Source organism: Entelurus aequoreus, linkage group LG22, assembly GCF_033978785.1.
Source record: "Entelurus aequoreus isolate RoL-2023_Sb linkage group LG22, RoL_Eaeq_v1.1, whole genome shotgun sequence".
In the NCBI taxonomy this organism is placed as follows: Eukaryota; Metazoa; Chordata; class Actinopteri; order Syngnathiformes; family Syngnathidae; genus Entelurus; species Entelurus aequoreus.
In genome coordinates this window covers 14,496,396-14,521,985 of record NC_084752.1, presented here as the reverse complement: position 1 = coordinate 14,521,985, position 25,590 = coordinate 14,496,396, and the positions used below count along the sequence as shown (strand labels likewise).

General features: G+C 38.5%; 2 protein-coding genes across 5 annotated transcripts in view; both read left to right on the top strand.

Moving 5' to 3' along the window:
• The first annotated feature begins 326 nt into the window (after window positions 1-326).
• On the top strand, window positions 327-20,473 carry LOC133639305 (peroxisome proliferator-activated receptor gamma coactivator-related protein 1-like). 4 transcript variants are annotated; one of them, XM_062032531.1, is made up of 11 exons: window positions 327-455; window positions 7,589-7,693; window positions 7,782-7,925; window positions 11,467-13,039; window positions 13,117-13,170; window positions 16,124-16,796; window positions 16,876-17,079; window positions 17,167-17,224; window positions 17,316-17,437; window positions 17,515-17,666; window positions 20,103-20,472. In XM_062032531.1, exons 1-11 carry the CDS (start codon window positions 429-431, stop codon window positions 20,195-20,197), a joined length of 3,207 nt encoding a protein of 1,068 aa, XP_061888515.1. In that variant the 5' UTR covers window positions 327-428; the 3' UTR covers window positions 20,198-20,472. The 4 variants fall into 4 exon arrangements, with proteins under 4 accessions (XP_061888515.1, XP_061888513.1, XP_061888516.1 ...); XM_062032529.1 differs by lacking the exon at window positions 327-455 and adding an exon at window positions 827-1,024 and having other exon boundaries at window positions 20,103-20,473; XM_062032530.1 differs by lacking the exon at window positions 327-455 and adding an exon at window positions 1,021-1,153.
• Window positions 20,474-23,649: 3,176 nt separating this feature from the next.
• The window catches only part of ogal (O-GlcNAcase like), a 29,459-nt gene continuing 27,518 nt past the window's right edge, over window positions 23,650-25,590 (top strand). Inside the window, exons 1-2 of the mRNA XM_062033367.1 lie at window positions 23,650-23,733; window positions 23,817-24,015. Of these exons, the coding sequence (XP_061889351.1) occupies window positions 23,943-24,015 (73 nt within the window). The 5' untranslated portion in view covers window positions 23,650-23,733; window positions 23,817-23,942. The remainder of the gene's footprint in view (window positions 23,734-23,816; window positions 24,016-25,590) is intronic.

Below are 25,590 nucleotides of genomic sequence, written 5' to 3'. Positions count from 1 at the left end.
TTTTGTTTGCATTGTTGTACATTATTTATATATTGTTAGATTGTTTTCAAATAATATTGTTGATCATTTTTGGGAAAAAAAAATAAGTATGTTGTTGACATTGTTACATTGTACAGTATTTATACAACATAACTGTAGTGGCTGGCGACGGGGTGTTAGCCAATGACTTTGGCTGGGGGGCGGGACTTCCGGAGAGAGATAGGGAAGTGGCGTTGTTGATAGGAAGTAACAGTGGAAATGTAGTGCTGTCAATTGGACGCTAGAAGTCACTTTTACGCCATGAAAACAACCACATGTAGTCTAAATGAAACGTCTTGGTAAATATTCGTGAATTGGAGTAGCTTATTTCTTAAAACATGAGAAAGAGAGCCCAAAATTTATAGTAAAATATAACTAATCTAGGATCGGATTCCACGTCTTCGTATAACATGTTACGCGTACCAAACTGCTCCCAGGTCAGCCTTCTTATTTCACGCGCTGCCTGTGTTTTATTCTCTATTCTTATTAGTAATTATTTCAACCCAAGCATCTGCAACACTGGCCTTGCGTTTACTTGAATAATAGCAAAACTGGTAGTACCCTATCGCCCAAAGTGGAAATGTAGTGCCGTCAATTGGACGCTAGATGTCGCTTTTACGCCATGAAAACAACCACATGTATTCGAAGTGAGACGTATTGGTAAATATTCGTGAATTGGACTAGCTTATTTCTTATAACATGAGAAAATATGTTATCAGAAATAGATACAAACAATCAACCATTGTGCTTTAACTAAGTAAGAGCCCAAAATTGATAGTAAAATATAACCGATCCAGGATCAGATTCCTCGTCTTCGCCTAACATGTTGCGCGTACCAAACTGCTCCCAGGTCAGCCTCCTCTTTTCGCGCGCTGCCGCGGACCACGTGTCCCGGCCTGCCAGGTCTACCATGTGGAGCGGCAAGATGGCGTCGCAGTGGAGACACATAGACGAGGCTTTAAATGCCGGCAACGTCGACTTTGCAGGCACCGTCAATGCGAGCCAGGTACTGTTTTGTCATTTTAAGCTTCTCGGTTGCTTAAAAGGTCGACTGGAGCGGGTTCTGGTGGCCATGATAGGGGATGTTTCACGGCCACATGCTCTAGTGGCGACACGTGGCTGTGAGGAGAAGGAGGTTGGAGCACAAGTTGTCTATTTTGTCGTCGTGGGGTTATCTCAAGTCTTTATTTTTGCTTATTGACGCTAAGGATATCCTAGGCTGACTATGTTGCTGACAGCAAAGGAGAACACAAGATGTTCTGACTGGAATGTTCTTTCTGTTCAGCCATTCTTCTCCGCCACATCCGTCACTGTCGTTCATCTTTTGCCTCTAGAAATGCATTCAAAGCTACTTGGACTCTATTATAACATTAGTTTCGACTCGTATAGCGTAACATTTCAAACTTGTCTAATCCAAATACACACATGTATACTATATGCTCGACGGCTTAAATAAACGTTGGTATTTAAATGTAACCGTTTTGACGTTTAATGTCGCCATTGTGATGAAAATTGCCTTACTTTCTCAACTTCCGGTTTTGTTTTTAATGGTAACTCGAGGCAGTCGGATTGATTCAAATGTCGATACCGATGTAATGCTGATATCCGATCGATACTAGCAGAATGATTGTCCGGTGTTTTGCAGCGCTCTCTAGCTTTTTGAACGATTGAAACTTGTATTAGTAGATTGCACAGTTCAGTACATATTCCGTACAATTGACCACTAAATGGTAACGCCCGAATAAGTTTTTCAACTTGTTTAAGTCGGGGTCCACGTAAATCAATTCATGGTACAAATATATACTATCATCATAATGCAGTCATCCCACAAGTTAATCATCAGAGTATATATATTGAATTATTTACATTATGTACAATATTTACAAACCGGGGGGTGGGGTGAGAAGGGTTTAGTTGATATCAGCACTTCAGTCATCAACAATTGCATCATCAGAGAAATACAGTATAAGTCTGACTTGGTAGGATATGTACAGCGAGCTGAGAACATAGTGAGTTCAGAAAGCATAAGAACAAGTATATACATTTGATTATTTACATTTGGTTATTTACAATCCGGGGAGGTGGGATGTGGAAGGGGAAGGGTGTTAGTTTAGGGTTGCAGTTGCCTGGAGGTGTTCTTTTAGTGCGGTTTTGAAGGAGGATAGAGATGCCCTTTCTTTTACACCTGTTGGGAGTGCATTCCATATTGATGTGGTATAGAAGGAGAATGAGTTAAGACCTTTGTTAGATCGGAATCTGGGTTTAACGTGGTTAGTGGAGATCCCCCTGGTGTTGTGGTTATGGCGGTCATTTACGTTAAGGAAGCTGGTTTTGTTGTATTGTGCAAATATAGTGTATATAGAAATACTGCTTTAGAACAGAACATTTTGATATCGCTACACTGTCTTTTATTGTTAATCATATAATATGTACTTGTTAGCAACTAAATGGGATGACAAGTATTTTGGTTGCTTAAAATCATTAAAGCTAAAAGTTAAAGTACCAATGATTGTCACACACACACACACTAGGTGTGGTGAAATTAGCCTCTGCATTTGATCCATCCCCTTGTTCACCCCCTGGGAGGTGAGAAGAGCAGTGAGCAGCAGCGGTGGCCGCGCCCGGGAATCATTTTTGGTGATTTAACCCCCAATTTGGGGGCGGCATGGTGTAGTGGGTAGAGAAAGTGCGTGCCAGAAACCTGAGGGTTGCAGGTTCGCTCCCCGCCTCTTGACATCCAAATCGCTGCCATTGTGTCCTTGGGCAGGACACTCTACCCTTGCCCCCGGTGCCACTCACACTAGTGAATGAATGATGAATGAATGATAGGTGGTGGTCGGAAGGGTCGTAGGCGCAAACTGGCAGCCTTGCTTCCGTCAGTCTACCCCAGGGCAGCTGTGGCTACAAATGTAGCTTACCACCACCAGGTGTGAATGAATGATGGGTTCCCACTTCTCTGTGAGCACTTTGAGTATCTAATAATAGAAAAGCTCTATATAAAATCTAATTCATTATTATTATTCCAACCCTTGATGCTGAGTGCCAAGCAGGGAGGTAATGGGTCTCATTGTTATAGTCTTTGGCATGACTGCCGGGGTTTGAACTCACAACCTACCGATATCAAGGCGGACTAACCACAAGGCCACTAAATGATCTTGACAAATGTCCAAGTTGAAAGTATCAGTACGTGACAATACAGGTCCTTGTATGTACTTGGTATCAAATTGATACCAACATTTGCAGTACCTTCTAACCTTTGCTGGAAACGCCTGTGTCAAATGTTATTGGTAGCCTACTAGTATAACAGCATGTAATAACCATCACCATAAGTTGTCTTGTTTAGCAAATATAGTGTATATAGAAATACTGCTTTAGAACAGAATATTTTGATTAGAGATGTCCGATAATGGCTTTTTTGCCGATATCCGATATTGTCCAACTCTAAATTACCGATTCCGATATCAACCGATACCGATATATACAGTCGTGGAATTAACACATTATTATGCCTAATTTTGTTGTGATGCCCCGCTGGATGCATTAAACAATGTAACAAGGTTTTCCAAAATAAATCAACTCAAGTTATGGAAAAAAATGCCAACATGGCACTGCCATATTTATTATTGAAGTCACAAAGTGCATTATTTTTTTTAACATACCTCAAAACAGCAACTTGGAATTTGGGACATGCTCTCCCTAAGAGAGCATGAGGAGGTTGAGGTGGGCCGGGTGGGGTTGAGGTGGGGGGGGGGGGGGGGGGGTGGCGGGCGGTGTATATTATAGCGTCCCGGAAGAGTTTGTGCTGCAAGGGGTTCTGGATTTTTGTTCTGTTGTGTTTATGTTGTGTTACGGTGCGGATGTTCTCCCAAAATGTGTTTGTCATTCTTGTTTGGTGTGGGTTCACAGTGTGGCACATATTTGTAACAGTGTTAAAGGCCTACTGAAATGAATTTTTTTTATTTAAACGGGGATAGCAGATCTATTCTATGTGTCATACTTGATCATTTCGCGATATTGCCATATTTTTGCTGAAAGGATTTAGTATAGAACAACGACGATAAAGATTGCAACTTTTGGTATCTGATAAAAAAAAGGCTTGCACCTACCGGAAGTAGCGTGACGTAGTCAGTTGAACATATACGCAAAGTTCCCTATTGTTTACAATGATGGCCGCATGAAGTGAGAGAGATTCGGACCGAGAAAGCGACAATTTCCCCATTAATTTGAGCGAGGATGAAAGATTTGTGGATGAGTAAAGTGCAAGTGAAGGACTAGTGGGGAGTTGAAGCTATTCAGATAGGGAAGATGCTGTGAGAGCCGGGGGTGACCTGATATTCAGCTGGGAATGACTACAACAGTAAATAAACACAAGACATATATATACTCTATTAGCCACAACACAACCAGGCTTATATTTAATATGCCACAAATTAATCCTGCATAAAAACACCTGCGTGTTTGTTATGCTAGCTCCTAGCTCCTCTGCTAGCTCCTAGCTCCATAGAACACGCCAATACAATTCAAACACCTGATCAACACACACAATCACTCAGCCCAAAAGACCGTTTACCTAACCCAAGGTTCATAAAGCTTATATATTTTTAAAAAGTTACGTACGTGACGCGCACATACGGTCAAGTTATCGAATGTTTAGCAGCCAAGGCTGCATACTCACGGTACCTGATATTCAGCTGGGAATGACTACAACAGTAAATAAACACAAGACATATATATACTCTATTAGCCACAACACAACCAGGCTTATATTTAATATGCCACAAATTAATCCTGCATAATAACACCTGCGTGTTTGTTATGCTAGCTCCTAGCTCCTCTGCTAGCTCCTAGCTCCATAGAACACGCCAATACAATTCAAACACCCGATCAACACACACAATCACTCAGCCCAAAAGACCGTTCACCTAACCCAAGGTTCATAAAGCTTATATATTTTTAAAAAGTTACGTACGTGACGCGCACTTACGGTACGGTACGTGTTATGCTAGCTCCTAGCTCCTCTGCTAGCTCCTAGCTCCATAGAACACGCCAATACAATTCAAACACATGATCAACACACACAATCACTCAGCCCAAAAGACCGTTCACCTAACCCAAGGTTCATAAAGCTTATATATTTTAAAAAAGTTACGTACATACGCAAAAAAAAGCCAAAGCTGCATACTCACAGTAGCACGTCTGCGTCTTTGTCATCCAAATCAAAGTAATCCTGGTAAGAGTCTGTGTTGTCCCAGTTCTCTACAGGCGTCTGTGTATCCAAATCAAAAGTCCTCCTGGTTAGAGTCTCTGTTATCCGAGTTCTTCCATCTTGACTGCATCTTTCGGGAATGTAAACAAAGAAGCGCCGGCTGTGTACTGTTGTGGCTGACTACGTTCGAAAAATACGTCCATTTCGCACCGACAACTTTCTTCTTTGCTTGCTTGGCTTCCTTCTCCATAATGCAATGAACATGATTGAAACAGATTCACGAACACAGATGTCCAGAATACTGTGGAATTATGAAATGAAAACAGAGCGTTTTCGTATCGGCTTCAATGTGGAAGGCATACCCGTGTTCGTCGGGCTACGTCACGCGCATACGTCATCCTCAGAGGCGTTTCGAACCGGAAGTTTAGCGGCAAATTTAAAATGTCACTTTATAAGTTAACCCGGCCGTATTGGCATGTGTTATAATGTTAAGATTTCATCATTGATATATAAACTATCAGACTGCGTGGTCGGTAGTAGTGGGTTTCAGTAGGCCTTTAAAGTTGTTATACGGCAACCCTCAGTATGACATGTATGGCTGTTGACCAAGTATGTTTGCATTCACTTGTGTGTGTGTGTGTGAAAAGCTGTAGGTATTATGTGATTGGGCTGGCACGCAAAGGCATAGCCTTTAAGGTTTATTGGCGCTCTGTACTTCTCCCTACGTCCGTGTACCACTCCGTACAGCGGCATTTTAAAAAGTCATAAATTTTACTTTTTGAAACCGATACCGATAATTTCCGATATTACATTTTAAAGCATGTATCGGCCAATAATATCGGCAGCCCGATATTATCGGACATCTCTAATTTTGATATTGCTACACTGTCTTATATTGTCAATGGTATAATATGTACTTGTTAACAACTAAATGTGATGACATGTATTTTGCTTGCTTAAAATCATTAAATGATCTTGACAAATCTCCAAGTAGAAAGTATCAGTACTTGACGGTACAGGGGCCTGTATGTACTTGGTATCGAATTGATACCAACATTTGCAGTACCTTCTAACCCAGGGGTGTCAAACTCATTTTAGACCGTGGGCCACATGGAGAAAAATCCACTCCCGATTGGGCCTGACTGGTAAAATCACGGCACGATAACTTCAAAATAAAGACAACTTCAGATTGTTTTCTTTGTTTAAAAATAGAATGAGCAATTTTTAAAAATGTATAAATCATACTGTTGTTGTTTTTTTGTTTTTTTTACAATTACCTGTTGCAGTTAATAGTATATATACTTTATTTGTCGTTATTTATATTTTCTGAATAAATGATGTGATAATGTTCATCAGTCAACTCATTGGTGTTAATTTTCAATCTATCAAGATAAAAAAATTATATCAAAATCAAATTACAGGATGTTATTTATGTAGTTTGATCATTTTCCTCGACAGATGTACTACATCATGTGGTTTATTTTGTACATATGCAGCATCATCTAGAAAGATACAAATAATTGCTATTGCGACATCCAGTGGACACATTTAGAACAGCTGTTTCTTTCATTCAAAAATTGCAGGTTAATTTTTTTACTTGGCAAACTCATCCCGTGGGCCGCATAAAACCTGTTCGCGGGCCTGATCCATCCCTCGAGCTGTAAGTTTGACACCCCTGTTCTCACCCTTGCTGGAAACGCCTGTGTCAAATGTTATTGGTAGCCTACTAGTATAACAGCAGGTAATAACCATCACCATAGTTTGTCTTATTTAGATTATTAAACCAACAAAAAGGCAGACAAACATTGTATTTGACAAATGTTGAATGAGCTGTGTTGCCAATCTAATACGCACTATAAATCGACCAAACTGGGTGTTACTATTAAGTTAAACTAAATAAGTATAATAATATTGTCTTGGGTCATGGACAAAGCAGATATGCTCAACTTCTGAGCTTGGTTTGTTGGTTTCCAAAGTTTGTCACATGAAAGTAATCTTAGTTTAAGCGTGTTATGATGCCTTCTGAGTAACTTGACATGCATACAATAGGTAGCCCAACCTGTTTTTTGTTTATCAAGACAGGGTGCATGCATTCACACCAGTCATCCGGTAATCTGTTTGGGATTAAACATTTAAAAATAGTTAATCATAGTAATTTTAGTGTGATACGGTTCGCGTTCACGCCAGTAATTTAGATTATAGCGTAAACGACTAGTTTGTTTTACTGGGCTAAAAATGACAAGTGTGAATGCACCCTCGTTCTGTCAGTGAGAAGTTTTTCAAGTTATTGCAGAGTGGTAAAACAGGGGAGATTGTAAAGATGTTTACTCTCTTACATTCATATCTATGTCCACATGTTGACAGATTGGACCATGCGGGGGTGACATAGGCGGGGAGGACATGGACCAACAGTCCTGTTTGGATCACGCCATCTTGGCCATTTTTGAGGACTCCACTGTCTTATCAGAGGTCAGAGTGCAAATCCGTTACAGGCAATGATAGCTTTGATTCCACTTGATGGTAATATTTTCCTACTTTCCTGTCCTTTGTCCTGCAGGACACCGAAAACGAGACCTTGCTCTCGGCATTGACTCAAATGTTAGACTGTGTGGAGGATGACGTGGGCAGCGCCCTCTCTCCTTTTGACACTCTGCCAGACACCAAGCTTCTCACCTATCAACCATGTGGGTTCAGGACGAAGGTGGGTGCACTAGCAGTTAGAGTAGTACCTCGGTGTTAAGAATTGTATCTCTGCCATGTGCCAAAAGGTCAGGGAAAAAGCATATCATACTGAAAATGAAACCTTTTTTTGCCATAATAAATCATATAAATCCATTTAATCTGTTCCAGACAAAAATATAAAGACATATTTTAGAGAATAATTATTGTTTTATATGCAGAAAATAATGTGAAATGCTTATAAAGGATAAATGGAATATTGAACATTTAACGTCCCTTATACCGTAATTTAAAGCGGTCTTAAGTTTTTTTTTCTACATTTAAAACATCCTTGTGGTCTACATAACATGTAATGATAGTTCTTTGCTCAAAATTTTGCATAGGTTCCCCCTACATTGGCAGTATACTTGTGGCGGTAGGGACATGGCTGGGGCAGGATCAATATGACTATATAATTTGCATAATCGGCAAAGATGCATATAGTTTCTTTTAAAAAGGCTAAAAAAAAAAAAGTTGTACATACACTACCGTTCAAAAGTTTGGGGTCACATTGAAATGTCCTTATTTTTGAAGGAAAAGCACTGTACTTTACAATGAAGATAACTTTAAACTAGTCTTAACTTTAAAGAAATACACTCTATACATTGCTAATGTGGTAAATGACTATTCTAGCTGCAAATGTCTGGTTTTTGGTGCAATATCGACATAGGTGTATAGAGGCCCATTTCCAGCAACTATCACTCCAGTGTTCTAATGGTACAATGTGTTTGCTCATTGGCTCAGAAGGCTAATTGATGATTAGAAAACCCTTGTACAATCATGTTCACACATCTGAAAACAGTTTAGCTCGTTACAGAAGCTACAAAACTGACCTTCCTTTGAGCAGATTGAGTTTCTGGAGCATCACATTTGTGGGGTCAATTAAACGCTCAAAATGGCCAGAAAAAGAGAACTTTCATCTGAAACTCGACAGTCTATTCTTGTTCTTAGAAATGAAGGCTATTCCACAAAATTGTTTGGGTGACCCCAAACTTTTGAACGGTAGTGTATGTTTGTAAACAAATCTGTGTTAATAGTAATTATTGTTAACATATATATTTTCTTATATCATTTTGCTCTATTTTTTTATTTGTTGCTGCTTATACTCTTTTTCAAACATGTTGAAAAGAGAAACTGGAAATTGTGATGTATCATGCTGTAATTGATGCATGTTTGAAATAAACCATATTGTACAGTGTAACACAGGCCATATACCATTGGCGGCTGGTGGCCTTTCTAGTAGGGAAAGCTCATTTTCAGCTACTCTCTAAACACGAGTACAGTACAGTCTCCAATAAAAGATATAAAGATGCTAGATTTTACAAAAAATGTCACTCACAGGATTGTCAAATTCTCCATGTCATCTCAACGGAATGAAACTTAAACAATGATCTGGCAGGGGTTTATATTTCAAGATTGCGGATTTGATCATTTTGCTGTCAATCAAAAGGGGATTCAGCCTCAGACAGATCATCCAATGACCATGCGGAACCCCGGAGTCCATGCCATGCCAGGCCAGGCCAGGCCCACTTCTCATTCAAGATTGATTGAATGAAAACATTCAAACAGGGTTGCCGCAGGGCATTAAAAGTCATTAGAAGGATTTTGCAAAAATTAAGGCCTTTAATGCCATTAAAAAGCATTTAATGCGATGTCCAGAGGCATTCAAAATGTAATACAATTGTAGGACTTGGCCGATAGTCAATACGTCAATCCATCAGAAACGATTAATGAAAATGAACTTAAGAACGTTGTGGTCATACATAAATTGCTACTTCTGTCTGTGTGTTTCTTTTCTTTATCTGTGGCTTTAAAACTGGATACTAGAGTTCTTGTAAGGTCCGAAAGCGGGAAAAGTGCTGCCTCCATAGCGGCTACTCCACTGGACGGCAAAATTGAACGGCTGTGGGTGTCCAAATTTTGCCCTTTTTTTGTCAATGTAGGCGTGTATTCCCTAACTCTGACATCATGTCATGTTAATGAGGAAGATGAGCTTGTTTAATTCACAACTCCTTCATTTCAGCTGTTCAATACATATTAGCTAACTTGGCTAACATTAGCAACTCTCGTGACGCAGGCACCACATATGGTGGCCTAGGATGGTCTAAAAAGGCCATTCTCACAAGACACCACAACTTATTTTTTGACATTCCCACAGTAAATGATACATATATTAAGAGTTAATTCAGCTTCCCGACTTTATACATAGTTTGCTGTCTACTGTACCCATTTTAAACAACTGAGAGGGTGTAAAATACAATCTATTCAATATGTTAAATTGACTGTTTATTTTTAATGCATCTAATTGGTATTTTTCCAAATTATCTTTCCATGACTTGTATTTTTTTTAAATGTTTAAATTAATCATCTATATCTGTATACATGCATAATTTGCATTGTAAGATGTTAATTTATTATTCCATAAAATCTTTTAACTATTGACTGTGTGGGTTCCCTCCGGGTACTCCGGCTTCCTCCCACCACCAAAGACATGCATCTGGGGATAGGTTGATTGGCAACACTAAATTGGCCCTAGTGTGTGAATGTGAGTGTGAATGTTGTCTGCTGGCGACTTGTCCAGGGTGTACCCCGCCTTCCGCCCGAATGCAGCTGAGATAGGCTCCAGCAACCCCGAAAGGGACAAGCGGTAGAAAATGGATGGATGTATCCTGATTAAAAAATGTATCCTCCAATTTGTGGCTATTACAAGGCATATTTTCAGAGGATATGCATTTTTACAGCATGTTTTATAAATATGAAATTTAGAAAATTATACATTATATTGATTAACTAATTCAGAATTGGATGTCTATTTAGAGGGGTTAAGTCCAGTTCTCCTCTAATCTTTTTGATTGAAGGTACAGTGTGACGATTGACAGGCAAAATCTTTTTATTGGCTATTGTCTACGGCCGTGCACAAAGTCAGAACACTGGATGCTACTACAGAAAAATAAATAAATACAAATAAATTCAATATACCCTTTGGCACTTACGCCTTCCCCTAACCTTTCATTATAATAATTGGGGTACCACTTGCTTGATGTGAAGATGCAAAACTGAGGGCCAAGGGGGTAAAACAAAGACTAAAGGTGAAAATTGGGATTAACTTAAGGGTTTTGCTACAAGTTATTTCTTTAATTTAATATTGTTTTTTACTTTCTTGATCAAAGTGCTAGTTTGTTACAAGTAATGTTTGGCCATCTGATGTAAACGGGATGGCAAATGAAAACCGTGGGAAATTGAAAAGCGAATCAGTGGGGTGTATGTAAACAAAGATATCGCTATACTTTAAATGCTTCCCAAAATGAGCGAAGTTGGTTTGTTACCATTAACAACACATTCATGAATATTTGTATCAGGAAGACGTTAAGAAATATTTTTTACTCACTTTCCTGTCACACATTAGCTGTTTTATTGGGCCAAACAAAACTTGTAAGAGCAAGAAAATGATTCATGAGTCAGTGATTATTTGTTGCACATCGGAATTAATACAAAAACTTTTTCCTATCTTAATTTTTTTACAGGATGAAGCGCCTTTCACTGACAAACTGAGAACAAGATCAAAATCCCCCAGTTTGAACCGAATAACAAAGAGTGACGCAGGCAAAGAAGAAAATAAGGAAGTCATCAGACTTTTCCCAGTGTCTCAACAACAAAGTCAGACATTGTTTCCAGCTCAAATTAAGAAAGCAGATAATGACGTGGAGGTCTTCACATCCTCTTCCCTGGTCAACCTGGTAAAACTCATGCACCCCTACTGCCTTGAACTGCATGTGGAGGAGGAGGAAGTGGAAAAAGAGCCACATAACGCAGCTGGACCATCAACTTCGTCCTGGGACAATATGGAGAGGAAACACACAATATTTTCCCAGGAAGAAGTATGGAAGTATGAGAAGCCCACTGGAGACAGTGATGAAGATATAAATGTTGTGTCTGATGATGAGACACCCCTAGGAGGGACAAAGAAGGATGTAAACCAAGACAGTCACACCCTGTTAAAAAGTGCTCTGCTTAATGGCAACTCTTCCAGACGTTTGTTCCCCAGTGCAAAGAAAAGCGTGAGCTTTGGTCCGGTTCAAGTGGTTTCATTTGATCAGTCTGTGGAATCTGCATTTAACCTGAACGATCTCCCCAGTGTAACCACTGCAGATATATTAAACGACTTTGAAGCAGTGCAAAGTCCAGCTGATCCACAACCTGCGGAGTTAACTACAGAAGTCCCTATCAAGGCTGAAGAACAACTACTAAAAAGGGAAATGAAAACCAAATCGCTAAGCCTCCAAGAGTACAGGCAGTTGCGGCAAAAAAAGCAGCCTCTGGTGGAGAAGCAGGGGAACAACACCACCAAGTGGCCTTCCCTTTCTGAGCCCCCCAAAGAACTGACACCAATTATCTGTTCACATGGACAGCGACAGAACCTCTGTGGGATCAAGTCTAAACTTCATCACCCGGACCTTCCCAGACTCAGCACTTCCCAACCCCAAAAAACTCCTCACAAGACATGTCACACACCTCACCCAGTAAAGAAGATGACAGCATTTTCTGTTAGGTGTTGTGGATTAAATTCTCTACAAACTGAAAACTTTTCACCTCAAAGTCCACTTCCGGACAAGCTCACTGAAATTCCTGTTAACGGACCTTTAAGAAAAAAAAGTCTAGTAAACAATAGAACACTGCACACAACTGATCCCCCAAACCCTGTATTACTCCCCTTGTCTGTTACACAAACACCAGGCTCATCCAGTCTTCACTCACCACTGTCTAATGTTGAATTCACAGTCCCCACAATACCAACATTCCCTGTTGAATGTAAGTCATTTCCAGGGGTTGATAGCAAGTTAATTGAGACAACCACACCGTGCCCCATTATGTTTCAAAACAAATCTAGTTCAGAGTGCAGGAATTCACCAGGCATCACTGCTCCAAAGATTTGTCAGTTAACCAGTCCAGATGCATCAACTTGTAAAACCATGCCATTACACCACAGTCAGCCAGTCAAGGAGTTACCTGAGGTTCCCCCTACATGTTCTGCTACTGAGGTACCTCCACCATCACTGCAGCTTGCAAATACAGAGACAAGTACTGCAGCTGAGTCAGGTACTGAACAATAAACACAAATTATGAAAATAAGTGATCAATAACGAATGATATATTGTTGGTCTGTTCCATTATAGGGATTGAAGCCCCTGATCTTACAAGTTTGTTGGAACAGTTTGAGGAAAAACAAGGTAAGTTATCACTGACAAAAAACAATGATTTTCCATACCTTATTTAGGCACATTGGAAATTATTTTATTATTTGACAGATGGGAAATAGTGACGTATAGTTTATATTGTAGGATTCTGTTCTGGTGCCCTGGTTTCTGGAAATAGTCTGGGTTATACGACCAAACATTATGCATTGCAAACTAGTCCGTTTGCCCGCACATAATTCCGCATAATCTGGGTTTTTTGGGTTTTTTTGGAGTATTTTTTATAACATTTATTCAAGGTCAGCAGGTATGTTAAAGACTAAGGCCCCTTCTACATTAAGCAGGATAATGTTATCCAGGGTAAATCCCACCTAACCTTATCCGTGTCCACACACAACAATGCCACCGTTTAAGACCCCCTGCCCCCTCCGTCCGCCGGTGCAGCGCAACCTAGTACGCATGCGCGAAAAAATGTGCGCGTCATAGTCACCTCTGACCTTGAAGTGTATCCTTACCCTATGTTTCAATGTGGACTATTGCCACATTTCTTTTAACAGTAAACCTTGCTTTCCTCACCATCAGCAGCTGTTAGACTATTGTAGTGAATCACACCTGAGCCATCATACATGAATCATATCTTTAATGGAGGTGTGAAAGTAAACAATGTGATAAAGAACATTTTACAACAACCAACAACAGGACACTGTGCTTGTAGGCTGAAATTGGCGGTCGTACTTGACGGCCACAAACACTTCATGGCTTCACAAAAGTTACGGAGTACAAAACTAGATGTTGAGTAATCGCTCGACATACATCGCGGACAATAACTGATAGTCTGCTTTGCCAGACAAAATACATTCGCTATTTTTTGTAGTCTTCCCTTGTCTACGGGAGCCCGCATTGTCGTCTCTCCTTCGGCAAATGGACAAAGTTTTTCATTAAGTAGAATCACAGCTGACCTGGACATTCGAAAGTTCTCTTGCCGTTCCTCTGACACAACACGCTCGGTGACAAACTTATCCCACCAAGCTGCCGTTCTTCCAGGGCTTATCCAAAACCGTCACTCAACATTGCTATGTTGCCGTCTGAGATGTGTTGTATCCGAAATAGCTGCGATCGCCCGTTTCCTTCTCTTAAGGTATTGATGTGTGATTTCCAAAAGCGCCTGTACATGTACAAGAAGGAGAAACCCGGGCATGTCTGGATGACTCTCCTCCATCTTTCTAGTGGTTGCCGCCAAGTTACAGAACGGATTGTTATGAAGCTGGCTGTGGCGTGTTCTTTCTGACGTCACTTCCTGTGTGGGGCGCAGTCTTTCTGGCGTCACTTCCTCTCCGAACTCAGTTTGTAAACGATCAATGAGTCCATACAATGTAAGAGCCGGAGATTCAAGAAATAGACGGCGCACTTTCCCGTGTAAAAAATTGTCAGAGGAGGGGGATCTTAAACTGTGATTTAGTGTGGCTGAAACGAGGCTTAGGCTAAATAATTCTTAGTTTAAGGGGTTATCCGGCTTAGTGTAGACATAGCCTCGGGCTTTATTCGGAATTTACCTTCCTCTCCTTCCCCCTCTTCTCCTTGACCCTCCCCCTTGCTCAAGCATCTAGTGCCATGGCGAAGTATTGCAAATACGCCCTGGTGCATACGGACGTCGCTCGGGTCTCGCTACGTCATCAACCCTTGCCGTTTGCCAGCAGTGACGTAAGACAGATGCGACAAATGTTTGTTTACTTTCAAGATGCCGTCACACGTGATGTTCGACTTTACTTGTGCTCTTCTTATTTTCTTTCGCCTGTCTTTATTACTACTACGCTGTGGAGAGTGAGGGGAAGGCTAGAGACATTATCTTCAGAAGTGCTGGGACTTTAAAAAGTGTTTATGTTCAAGAAAATTTAGATTATAAGATTTTTATCAAGTGACTGTTAAATGATAAATACACAGAAACAAAAACACGTGATCACAAAAGCTGAGAGGGAGAATGCAAACCTTTGTATATTTTGTATTATTTATCTGAACTCATTGAAATGTCCAACACTTGTAGAGCTCAGCATACGGAAGGTGTTAACAACTATTTTGCATCTTAGTATAATTAATATACTTAGTTAAGAATGTACTGTAGCAGACGCATACAGATCAATATCGCGCACACACACACGTACGTAATGTTACAACCATAACAGGACACACATCACAGATGTATGTATGACATTGCAAAAATGACATGACACACCTCAATATATACCGTACTCTGATACTTTGATCCGACCATTTGAACGGATTGTATTGACAGGTTTAATTTTTTGGGCCACAAATGATCACTGATTTAGGTCTGCACATATATTTGATACAATAATAGAGGGGAAAGTTAAACAATTATTATAAACCAGTATTAAACACACAGAATAGTGATTACACATAATTTTTGAATGAATCTCCTGCAGGCTGTAGTGTATGTCAATAAGACACACACAAGCAAAGGGTACATTAGTGCTGTCAGTGCAGCAATCATTTTGTAATGACATTGAATATGTCATGTTAACGTATTGCTTACGCAGGTCATTTTTAAATCTCAAACAATTGCCTTCAGTTAAAACGGGGCTGACTGTATTCCTCTTTTTTTCATGCTGAAACATTACAACAATGCTAGCTAGCTAACACTAATAGCGAGCCAAACCCCCCCCACCCCTTGCTGGAACAAAACACTATAGAGACTGTTGCCTAACAAACACTACACACAGAGAATAAGTGCACAGGTGGCCTAAAAAGCATATTTTTAATAATCAATTCTTAAAAAGCATATTTTTAATAATCAATTTTTGAAAAGTTTGCATGGATTTTGAATTCGAATAAGTAAGAATTGCGATTCCTTTTTTTTCCCAATATCCATAATAGTCAATTAAAAAGGTCAAGCCCCCAATTCTGAATGTAATAATTTTTGGATCAATAATAATGTGTGTTATATGACCTGTTGTCATTGTTTGTTCTGCAGCTAAAGAGGATGAGCCACTTCCTGAACTTAAACATACAGACAACACTGGAAATACTGTTAAAGATAAATCTGTCAAAGATGTGCACTTAAGAATACCAAAATCTGCCACGACTGTGCCAGATCTCCAAAGAAAGTTGGAACACGTGAAAATCCCTGAGCCCCTTGGCACTGAAGTCGTTCTCAGCACTCAGGACACTAGTGGAAAAGTAAGATGGAGAACTTCTCCATCCAAGGCCATAAAGATCATTGATCCGCGTCCTTTGCCATGCAGGAGGACAAACAATTCAGAGCTTTCTGCATCTCCTAACACATGTTCTTCAGTGACTTCAGATCATGACTACTGTATGCCTACGCCCACTCCTCTCAGGAATATTCCTAAAACCATTTACGATGTTAAGGACACCACCTCCTCTGTTGATTACAATGAAGCTTCCATCAGGACGTTTGACACAACCATTAAGGCTGCTGGTGAGAAACACCAGTCCTCCTCGTCCACACATACAGATCCATTGTATGGAGGCGCTCCTTCTTGTACGCCACTGACACCTCCACCCAGCCCACCAAGCAGAGGACGAGAGAAGAGAAAGTACCGAAAAAGATCACCTCTCTTGCACAGTTCCCGTTCCTCTTCATCATCCTCCAGCTCAGCATCCTGCTCCCCAAAAAGACAAAGGTAATCAGATAGTTCCTCTCTTGGTTGATAGTTTTAATGCATAATGTCATTTTCAATACATGTCTCTGGGTGTTCTCAGGTTCAATCACACGCGTTCAGGCAGAAGGTCTTGGTCGTCATCCCCTTCTCCCTCTGTCTCTCGTTCACCGCCTCGTCCACACAAACTGTCTTCTGCACGGTTAAGATGCAGCAGGTCAAGATCCCGATCTTGGTCTCGTTCCAGGTCTAGGTCTCCGTCTCCTTTCTCACGGACTTGTCTTAACAGCAGGAGAGACGTTTACAGGTTAGTCTGATAATGGGAAGTTTTCCCTTTTCCATTCAGGTATAAAAAATATTACAACCTGTGATGTTGCTTAAACCCTTTTAACAGAGTGTCCCACAAGCTAAAGATGGAGAAGGAAGCAAGGATTCAGAAGCTAAAAGCTATTGTGAGTTCATTTTTACATGTAAACTTTGAGTATGTGTTTGTTGCCCAGCTAACAAGCACAATTGTTTAACGTGTAAATTCCTCTTCAAAAGGATGAGCGCAGAGTGGTGTACATCGGTCGCATCCGCAGATCCATGACTCACGATGAACTCAGAGAGCGCTTCTCTCAGTTTGGAGAGGTGGAGTGTGTGTCGCTGCATTTTAGAAATAAAGGGTAGGTACACAGCGAGAAAATATATATTTTTTATACATGTTTGGTAGGATTAAAATTGTACATTTTGGAATCTACAGTGACCATTATGGCTTTGTCACATTCTACAACATGGAGGATGCTTTCGCAGCCATTGATAATGGAGGAAAATTAAGAAGGCCTGATGAGCTGCCATTTGACATCTGCTTTGGTGGAAGAAGACAGTTTTGTAATTCAAATTATGCAGATCTAGGTGAGAGTCCAACAAAGCCAAGTACAGTGGAAACGCGGCCCCTTCTGTAACTTCAGAACTTCTGATTTGTTCAAATTTCCAAGACATTTTCACATATAAAATGATTTAACTATAAGTAATTTTACCAGGGCTAAAGCATTGCCATCATAAAACCTTTACAGGCAATGTTTTAGGTAATTTTTTAAAATATGAAGTTTTTTTAAGTATGAAGTAAGACGTTAAAACAGAACACTATCTTAACCTGAAAAACAGTATCAAGGGACACCTGACACATCCCATTTTGAACAGTCTTAACTAGGGGTGTAACAAGATCTCATGTTACGAGATTAAAACGTGATAGTATTTTTTGTTTACAGAAAAGCTGTCTCGCAAGAAGAATTTAATAGTCAGAACACTTCAAGCATATTCGTCTAGTATTGAGCAAGTGATTGGAGCCGCACACATGAAACTGGAAGCTAACGAACAGAACTATCTACAGCACTCTCCTTTGTGTGAGTTCCACATCCAACACATAGTGTGTGTATGACCAATCAGGCTAAAGTGTCAATCATGGATGCAAAGACTCAACAAAAAAGCAACCGAGAGACACTGGATTGCTTCCCGCAGCAGCAAGATGCTACTGCGAGCAGCCCAGGGATAAAACAATACACCCGAGTCAGTGACTCCGTTCCCATGCACTAAATTAGTCTGATTTCTCAAAGTTGTTTTTTTTTGTATTTTCACACCTACATGTGAAGTCCCAGTGTCCATGCACACACTCTAATGCGATTATAGGTCCTACGCCAGGTGCCTCCCTCCCGCACACTGGGGGAGCGCTTATTTCCTTTTAGCGCAGATAAATGTATGGCTTTTCCGATTGACCTATGACGTCAGACCAAAACAAGACATCTTTATGGCTCCAGACAAGTCAAAAGCCCAAATCGTGTTGTACCTGATGTCCGGTGTAATATTGGCACAGATTACAAATAGTACGTCTCTAATGGCTGTGCTGACGTTAAAATAGCAGACACATCAGCAAATAATCCGAGATTGCGCCCTGATCATGAAAGTACTTGGAGTTGTTGGATGCAGGTCCTGAAGCAAAGACTGGTGGAAAAGGTTGTTTTGAAGGAATTTTCCGACAGAAAACAGAAAGAAAACTTTTGAGTGTCCTGAAATTCATTCAAAAAAACTCTGTGGATTGATGGAGTTTTAAGTCCGAAGGAAAAACCCGTTGTGCCCCGATACTTCTTCAAATGAGGGCTCATATTGTTATGTACAAACTTGCTAGCTGTGCGGGATACAGTTATGTTAATCAGTTTGGATTGTATAAAGGCAGCGTGTAAAGGTTTGTCTTACGCTTTCTTCTTTACCTGCTCCATTCTCTGCCATCACACTCGTATTTGTTCTGGAGTCCAAATGGAGCTGACGTTTTGCATTTTCTTAGCTACCTTCGTCAATCTGAGTTTCTTTTTTTATCCCATTGATGCACTTAAAAATGTCAGTCACCTATTCATTCTAGTTTTTGCTTATTTGTTGATTGAATCGGATCTGCTTCGTGGGTATATCCCATACGTTGAGACTGGTGAATGCGCGATAGAAAGTGTCCCTTTTGGCAGCCACACCCATTCGAGAAGATCTGGTTTTCAATCGCATAAACCAGGTCTGTTGTAGACAGCTTATTTTGAGCCAAATGTTTTGAGAAATTTAGTGCATGGAAACATAGTCATTGGTACACCTGACCACTTGCAGATTCAGCAAAGCTCCCCCAAAAAGACATTTAATTGTATGTACTAAATTTTTGTGTTTATAATTGTTCATATGTAATTTTTATTTGTGGCAGTTCAAAGCTAATGCATAGGCCATGCATGAAAAGGTATAAAATACTTTAGAGTGCACCTGCATTGTTTGTGACCAGGGCAAAAGTAAAACAATTGCCCCTTGTCATAGTAGTTTTTTTAAAAGCAGGGGTGATGTCAGAAATTATTTCAGTACTTTCTGTGAAACTTGTTCTCTAACAACGAGTTAAACAGCAAAATTCACAACAGGTTTTATGGACTTGTCGGACATTCAAAACTTTAGAACATGTCAAATTAAGGTTGCCCGTACAAGATTATAGTGCATTTTAGGGTTACCCTAATATTTCACGGGAAAGCCAACTATGTTATTGTGAGAATTTATATGGTATTATTCTCACACCCTTCTCTTAGCGTTAATGGTTGAGACTGTTCAGACAACAGCCAAAGAAAAGCAAATACACAAATGTCAGGCTTGACTGTGGTCCATTCCCACAAATATTTTTTTTACTTGAGTGGTATGTTTTCCTAAAAATGTTGAATTGTAAAACTTAAATGTCATACAACTAGTCTTAGACTGTAGACTGTTTTAGAATGTACCATTACTTCTTTTTAAATAATATTATTCATCATTATTCTTTTGTTCAACATTGTTTCTCAGATGCAAGCGAGGATACAGAGCTGTCTCCAGTTAACAGGTTCCAGGAGCTTGACTTTGATTCATTACTCAAACAAGCCCAAAGAGGACTGAGGTAGCAAAGCTGCAAGAAAAGAGAACCGTCATCAACCTCAAGAGATTTTTGCTCGCATTTATGTAACAAACTTTTGTATGTTTACTTTTTTTAATGTATCAGCGCTTGTTGTATTTTACTCGTTATGTTTAGCACTCATCACAGCATGAAATAATGGAACAAACTGAAATTGTTTGTCTCACTCACTCTCTCTGTCTGTCTGTCTGTCTGTCTGTCTTTCTTTCTCTCTCTCTCTCTCTCTCTCTCTCTCTCTCTCTCTCTCTCTCTCTCTCTCTCTATACATTCTATATATAGATATACATTCTATATATATATATATATAAATATATATAGAATATATAAATGTTTTTTTATTGATTACATCATTTGTTTAATTTTTTCAGTTCTCTATATTCTTGTGAATATTTTAAACAGTGAATTTTTGCCTGTGTTATTTTCCATTTCTAGCCAGAAAGGTTTACTGTTTTTATATTTACAGTGTACAGAAACACTGTTTACAATGCCCTAGATACAGGGGTGTCAAACGCATTTTCACAGAGAATAGTATGGAAATATAAATTGTCCATGATATTAATGGAAAATATTTTTTAATTATGCTTATTTTTATGTACACTGTAAAAAAAAAAATCTGTAGCTTTTACAATAAAAAAAACTGACAGCTCAGTTGCCTAAATTCTACTGAAAAATGTACTGTACGTTTAAAAAAAAAAAATTTTTTAGAGCATATAAATGGAAACAGTGCCACAGTTTTTACTGTAAAATCTACGGTTGTTTTTACGGTGTATTACTGTACCTAAAAAACAACAACTATACCACAGTTTTGTTTTTATTTACGGTAACATTTTGAAGACAGGACTACCATTTTTTCCCCAAAAAAATAATTTTTACAGTGCACAATTTGATGTTTAACTTGCTTTAAAATCATTAGTTAAGCTGATATTTAAGTACTTATTTTGTTTGGACTGTAATATTAGATCAGGTTTAAAATATATAAACTTGCTTGCAGTACATGTATTTTTTTTTTACAAAATGGAAAGCTGAAAACATTTAGTTAAAAAAGACACAAATAAATTCCAGGGTTTTGCAGGCCACATAAAATTATGTGCCGAGCCAGATCTGGACCCCGGACCTTGAGGTTTCACACCATGACCTAGAAGTACAATGTATTACAGGGATTACACAGGACAATTGACAGCTACAGGCAGCTATTTCAAGATGTGACTTTCGTGAACGAATTAAGTCTTTTGAACTGCTCTTAAGTGAACGATGGGACTCCAATCACAATTAGTTTGTGAGCCGTTTTTAAAGCAGATGCGAATTTAGCGTTGGCAATTGCCCACTCTGAACATGCGTAATACTGGACTAGATAATGAATCCGAGTTAAGAGAAATTTAGAAGCATTTGAAAAAACTATTATCTTTTTTTACATATAAAAATATAGAAATGTATATATTTTCAAAATTAAATTTTTTAAATTGTATTTATTTTTATTTGGATTCACTGTTCGGGTTCATTATTCTAAAGGGTAGTATTTAAAGAGTACACACATTGTACTACCATACTGTTGTATGGTAGTACAATATTGTACTCCCAAATTGTATTATGTCCTAATTTTTATAGTAGTTTTATTTATACATTTTATTAAATGTTATTAATATTTGTACTTTTTTTCTACATGTCAAAATGATACACATTTTTTGTGCCTTATGGAATATTTACAATGAAAACTATGTAACAAAAAAATATAGCCAATACTTCAGAATAACCTTATATTACTGATACTAGTGATTATTTAAAATAACTTAATTATTATTTATTATTTGTGCTTTTTTTCTATATTGTCAAAAGTATACAAATTGTTTGTGCCTTATGGAATATTTACAATGAAAACAAAAAAATACAGCCAATATTTCAGAATAAAAATCTATTACTGATACTAGTGATTATTTCCTTGATTTAAAATAACTTAATTATGTAATATTTATTAATATTTGTGTTTTTTTTCTATGTTGTCAAAATGATACACATTTTTGTGCCTTATAGAATATTTACAATGAAAACTAACAAAAAAAATATAGCCAATATTTCAGAATAATCTTATATAACTGTTACTAGTGATTATTTCCTTAATTTAAAAGAACTATTAATTATGTATTATTATTTATTAATATTTGTGCTTTTTTACTATGTTGTCAAAATGATACACATTTTTGTGCCTTATGGAATATTTACAATGTAAACTATAAAAAATATATATATACAGCCAATATTTCAGAATAATCTTATCATATGACTGATACTAGTGATTATTTCCTTGATTTAAAAAAGAAAAACTATTAAAACAAAGCAGTATTTTAAACGGCTCCTCAAGACCCGGCTCCCTTCAAAGAGCCATCAATTCCAACACTAGCAGTCACATGTGGGTAAAAATTGCCAAAAAAAATCCAATCTCGGTCAATATTTGAGCTTTCTGGAAAAAAAGATAACTTGTGTCATAGGTAACAACGATATTTAATCACATCATGAAAAAATAAGTAGGGATGTCCGATAATGGCTTTTTGACGATATCCGTCCATCCATCCATCCATTTTCTACCGCTTGTCCCTTTTGGGGTCGCGGGGGGTGCTGGAGCCTATCTCAGCTGCATGCCGATATCCGATATTCCGATATTGTCCAAATCTTAATTCCCGATACCGATATCAACCGATAACGATATATACAGTCGTGGAATTAACACATTATGCCTAATTTGGACAACCAGGTATGGTGAAGATAAGGTCCTTTTTTTAAAAATTAATAAAATAAATACATTTAAAAAATGTTCTTGAATAAAAAATAAAGTAAAACCATATAAAAACAGTTACATAGAAACTAGTAATTAAAGAAAATGAGTAAAATTAACTGTTAAAGTTTAGTACTATTAGTGGACCAGCAGCACACACAATCATGTGTGCTTACGGACTGTATCCCTTGCAGACTGTATTGATCTATATTGATATATAATGGAGGAACCAGAATATTAATAACAAAAAGAAACAACCCTTTTGTGTGAATGAGTGTAAATGGGGGAGGGAGGTTTTTTGGGTTGGTGCACTAATTGTAAGTGTATCTTGTGTTTTTTATGTTGATTTAATTAAAAAAACAAACAATTCCGATAATTAAAAAAAACGATACCGATGATTTCCGATATTACATTTTAAAGCATTTATCGGCATCTCTAAAAAATAAGTATATTTCTGCAATAATAAACTGCAACCCACATTTTGACATCCCTAGGGGCGATCTCTGTTTATGTCACTGTTAAAAAAAACGTTTTCTTATTGCACATACAATAAAATATATATGTATTTATGTGTATTTTATCCTACACACCTACATTCCTTCCAATTAAAAATAAGCAATGTACTTCAAGGTGATTTGTCCCTTTAAGACGCCGGTACACTGTCCCTTTAAGACGTTCACCCGGCAGCCAGTGAAGCTCCGCCCACACGCGGCCCAGTCACTCATTTACCAGCACTAAATATTCTAAGCTAAGTTAATGTATGTTTATGCACTAAATATTTACTACTGCAGACTCGAGAGCTTGTCACCCTCACGTTACGTCACTGTGTGTTTGTGCGCAGGCGTGAGAGGACATATAAAAAGAGAGCCATCCCTCTGCCATGACTGACAGTTGGACCTTTTTGGTACCTGAATACGCCAAGAGGAGCTCACCGTAACCACAACACAACTTCACCCGACTGACAATTATGGCGACCTCTGTCGAAGTTAAAGACAAACGACGGACTGGAAACAAGCGTTTCGTCAGTGGCGTGGTCGAAGGTGAGCAGCCGGGGTTGGGTGGGTCGCATTACAACACTGGTGTCTAAAGGGCGGCCCGGGGGCCATTTTGAGCCCACCACACCTCCTTTTTATTGGCCTCATCATATTGTGTTAGATCAGGGGTACCCACACTTTTTCTGCAGGCGAGCTACTTTTCAATTGATCAAGTCGTGGGGATCTACCTCATTCATATATATAATTTATATTTACTTATTTATAAAATATATGTTTTTGTTAACAAGTTAAAGGTGTTTAATGATAATGGAAGCATGTTTAACACATATAGTTAATATTGTTAATAAATTAAAGGTGTTTAATGATAATACACTAATGTTTAATACATATAGTTAATATTGTTAACAAGTTAAAGGTGTTTAATGATAATACAAGCATGTTTAACACATATAGTTAATATTGTTAACAAGTTAAAGGTGTTTAAAGATAATACAAGCATGTTTAACACATATAGTTAATATTGTTAACAAGTTAAAGGTGTTTAAAGATAATACAAGCATGTTTAACACATATAGTTAATATTGTTAACAAGTTAAAGGTGTGTAAAGATAATACAAGCATGTTTAACACATATAGTTAATATTGTTAACAAGTTAAAGGTGTGTAAAGATAATACAAGCATGTTTAACACATATCGTTAATATTGTTAACAAGTTAAAGGTGTTTAAAGATAATACAAGTATGTTTAACACATATAGTTAATATTGTTAATAAGTTAAAGGTGTTTAGTGATAAAACAAGCATGTTTAACACATATAGTTAATATTGTTAATAAATTAGAGGTGTTTAATGATAATACAATCATGTTTAACACATATAGTTAATATTGTTAACAAGTTAAAGGTGTTTAAAGATAATTCAAGCTTGTTTAACACATATAGATTCCTTTCTTTCATGAAGACAAGAATATAAGTTGGTGTATTACCTGATTCTGATGACTTGCAGTGATAGGAATCAGTCAGTGGTGCTGATAACGTCCGCATTTTCAAATGGAAGAGAAAAAAAGTCCTCCTTTCTGTCCAGTACCACATGAAAGTGGTTAGTTTTTGGCATCTTATTTGTCCAGCTTCCGTACTCCTTTGTATACACTTTACAAGAAATACATTGGCGGCAAACTCCGTAGCTTGCTAGCTTGTTCGCGCCAGCTTTCTGAGACTCTTATTTTGTTAGCGCAGGCAGGATGAAGCAGAGCTTTTATTGTGCAACTGTGCAGTCGGTCTTTGGGGTTTTGACGACAGGTACGGCGCCAGAGTCTGTTGAAATAAAAAGTGTTTCTCACCTTCCTGTCGGTAATTTTTTCTTAATGAGCTGGCAGCAGCCAGCGTCATCTCAGAAGACCCTCGGGTGCAGTGAATGTCAATCAAGTGACGAAAGTGACGTCATAGTGAAGATTTATGAACGCTCATTTTTAGGACTATTTTTTTAATGCCTGGTTGGCGATCGACTGACACCCTACGCGATCGACCGGTAGCTTGCGATCGACGTAATGGGCACCCCCTAATCAATCAATCAATCAATGTTTATTTATATAGCCCTAAATCACAAGTGTCTCAAAGGGCT

Coding starts and splice junctions, on each gene's coding strand:
- LOC133639305 (XM_062032529.1), top strand. CDS start 842: ATGTTGCGCGTACCAAACTGCTCCCAGGTCAGCCTCCTCTTTTCGCGC. Junction 13,171..16,123: donor ACAGTTTGAGGAAAAACAAG/GTAAGTTATCAC, acceptor TTTGTTCTGCAG/CTAAAGAGGATGAGCCACTT. Junction 17,438..17,514: donor CTGCATTTTAGAAATAAAGG/GTAGGTACACAG, acceptor TGGAATCTACAG/TGACCATTATGGCTTTGTCA.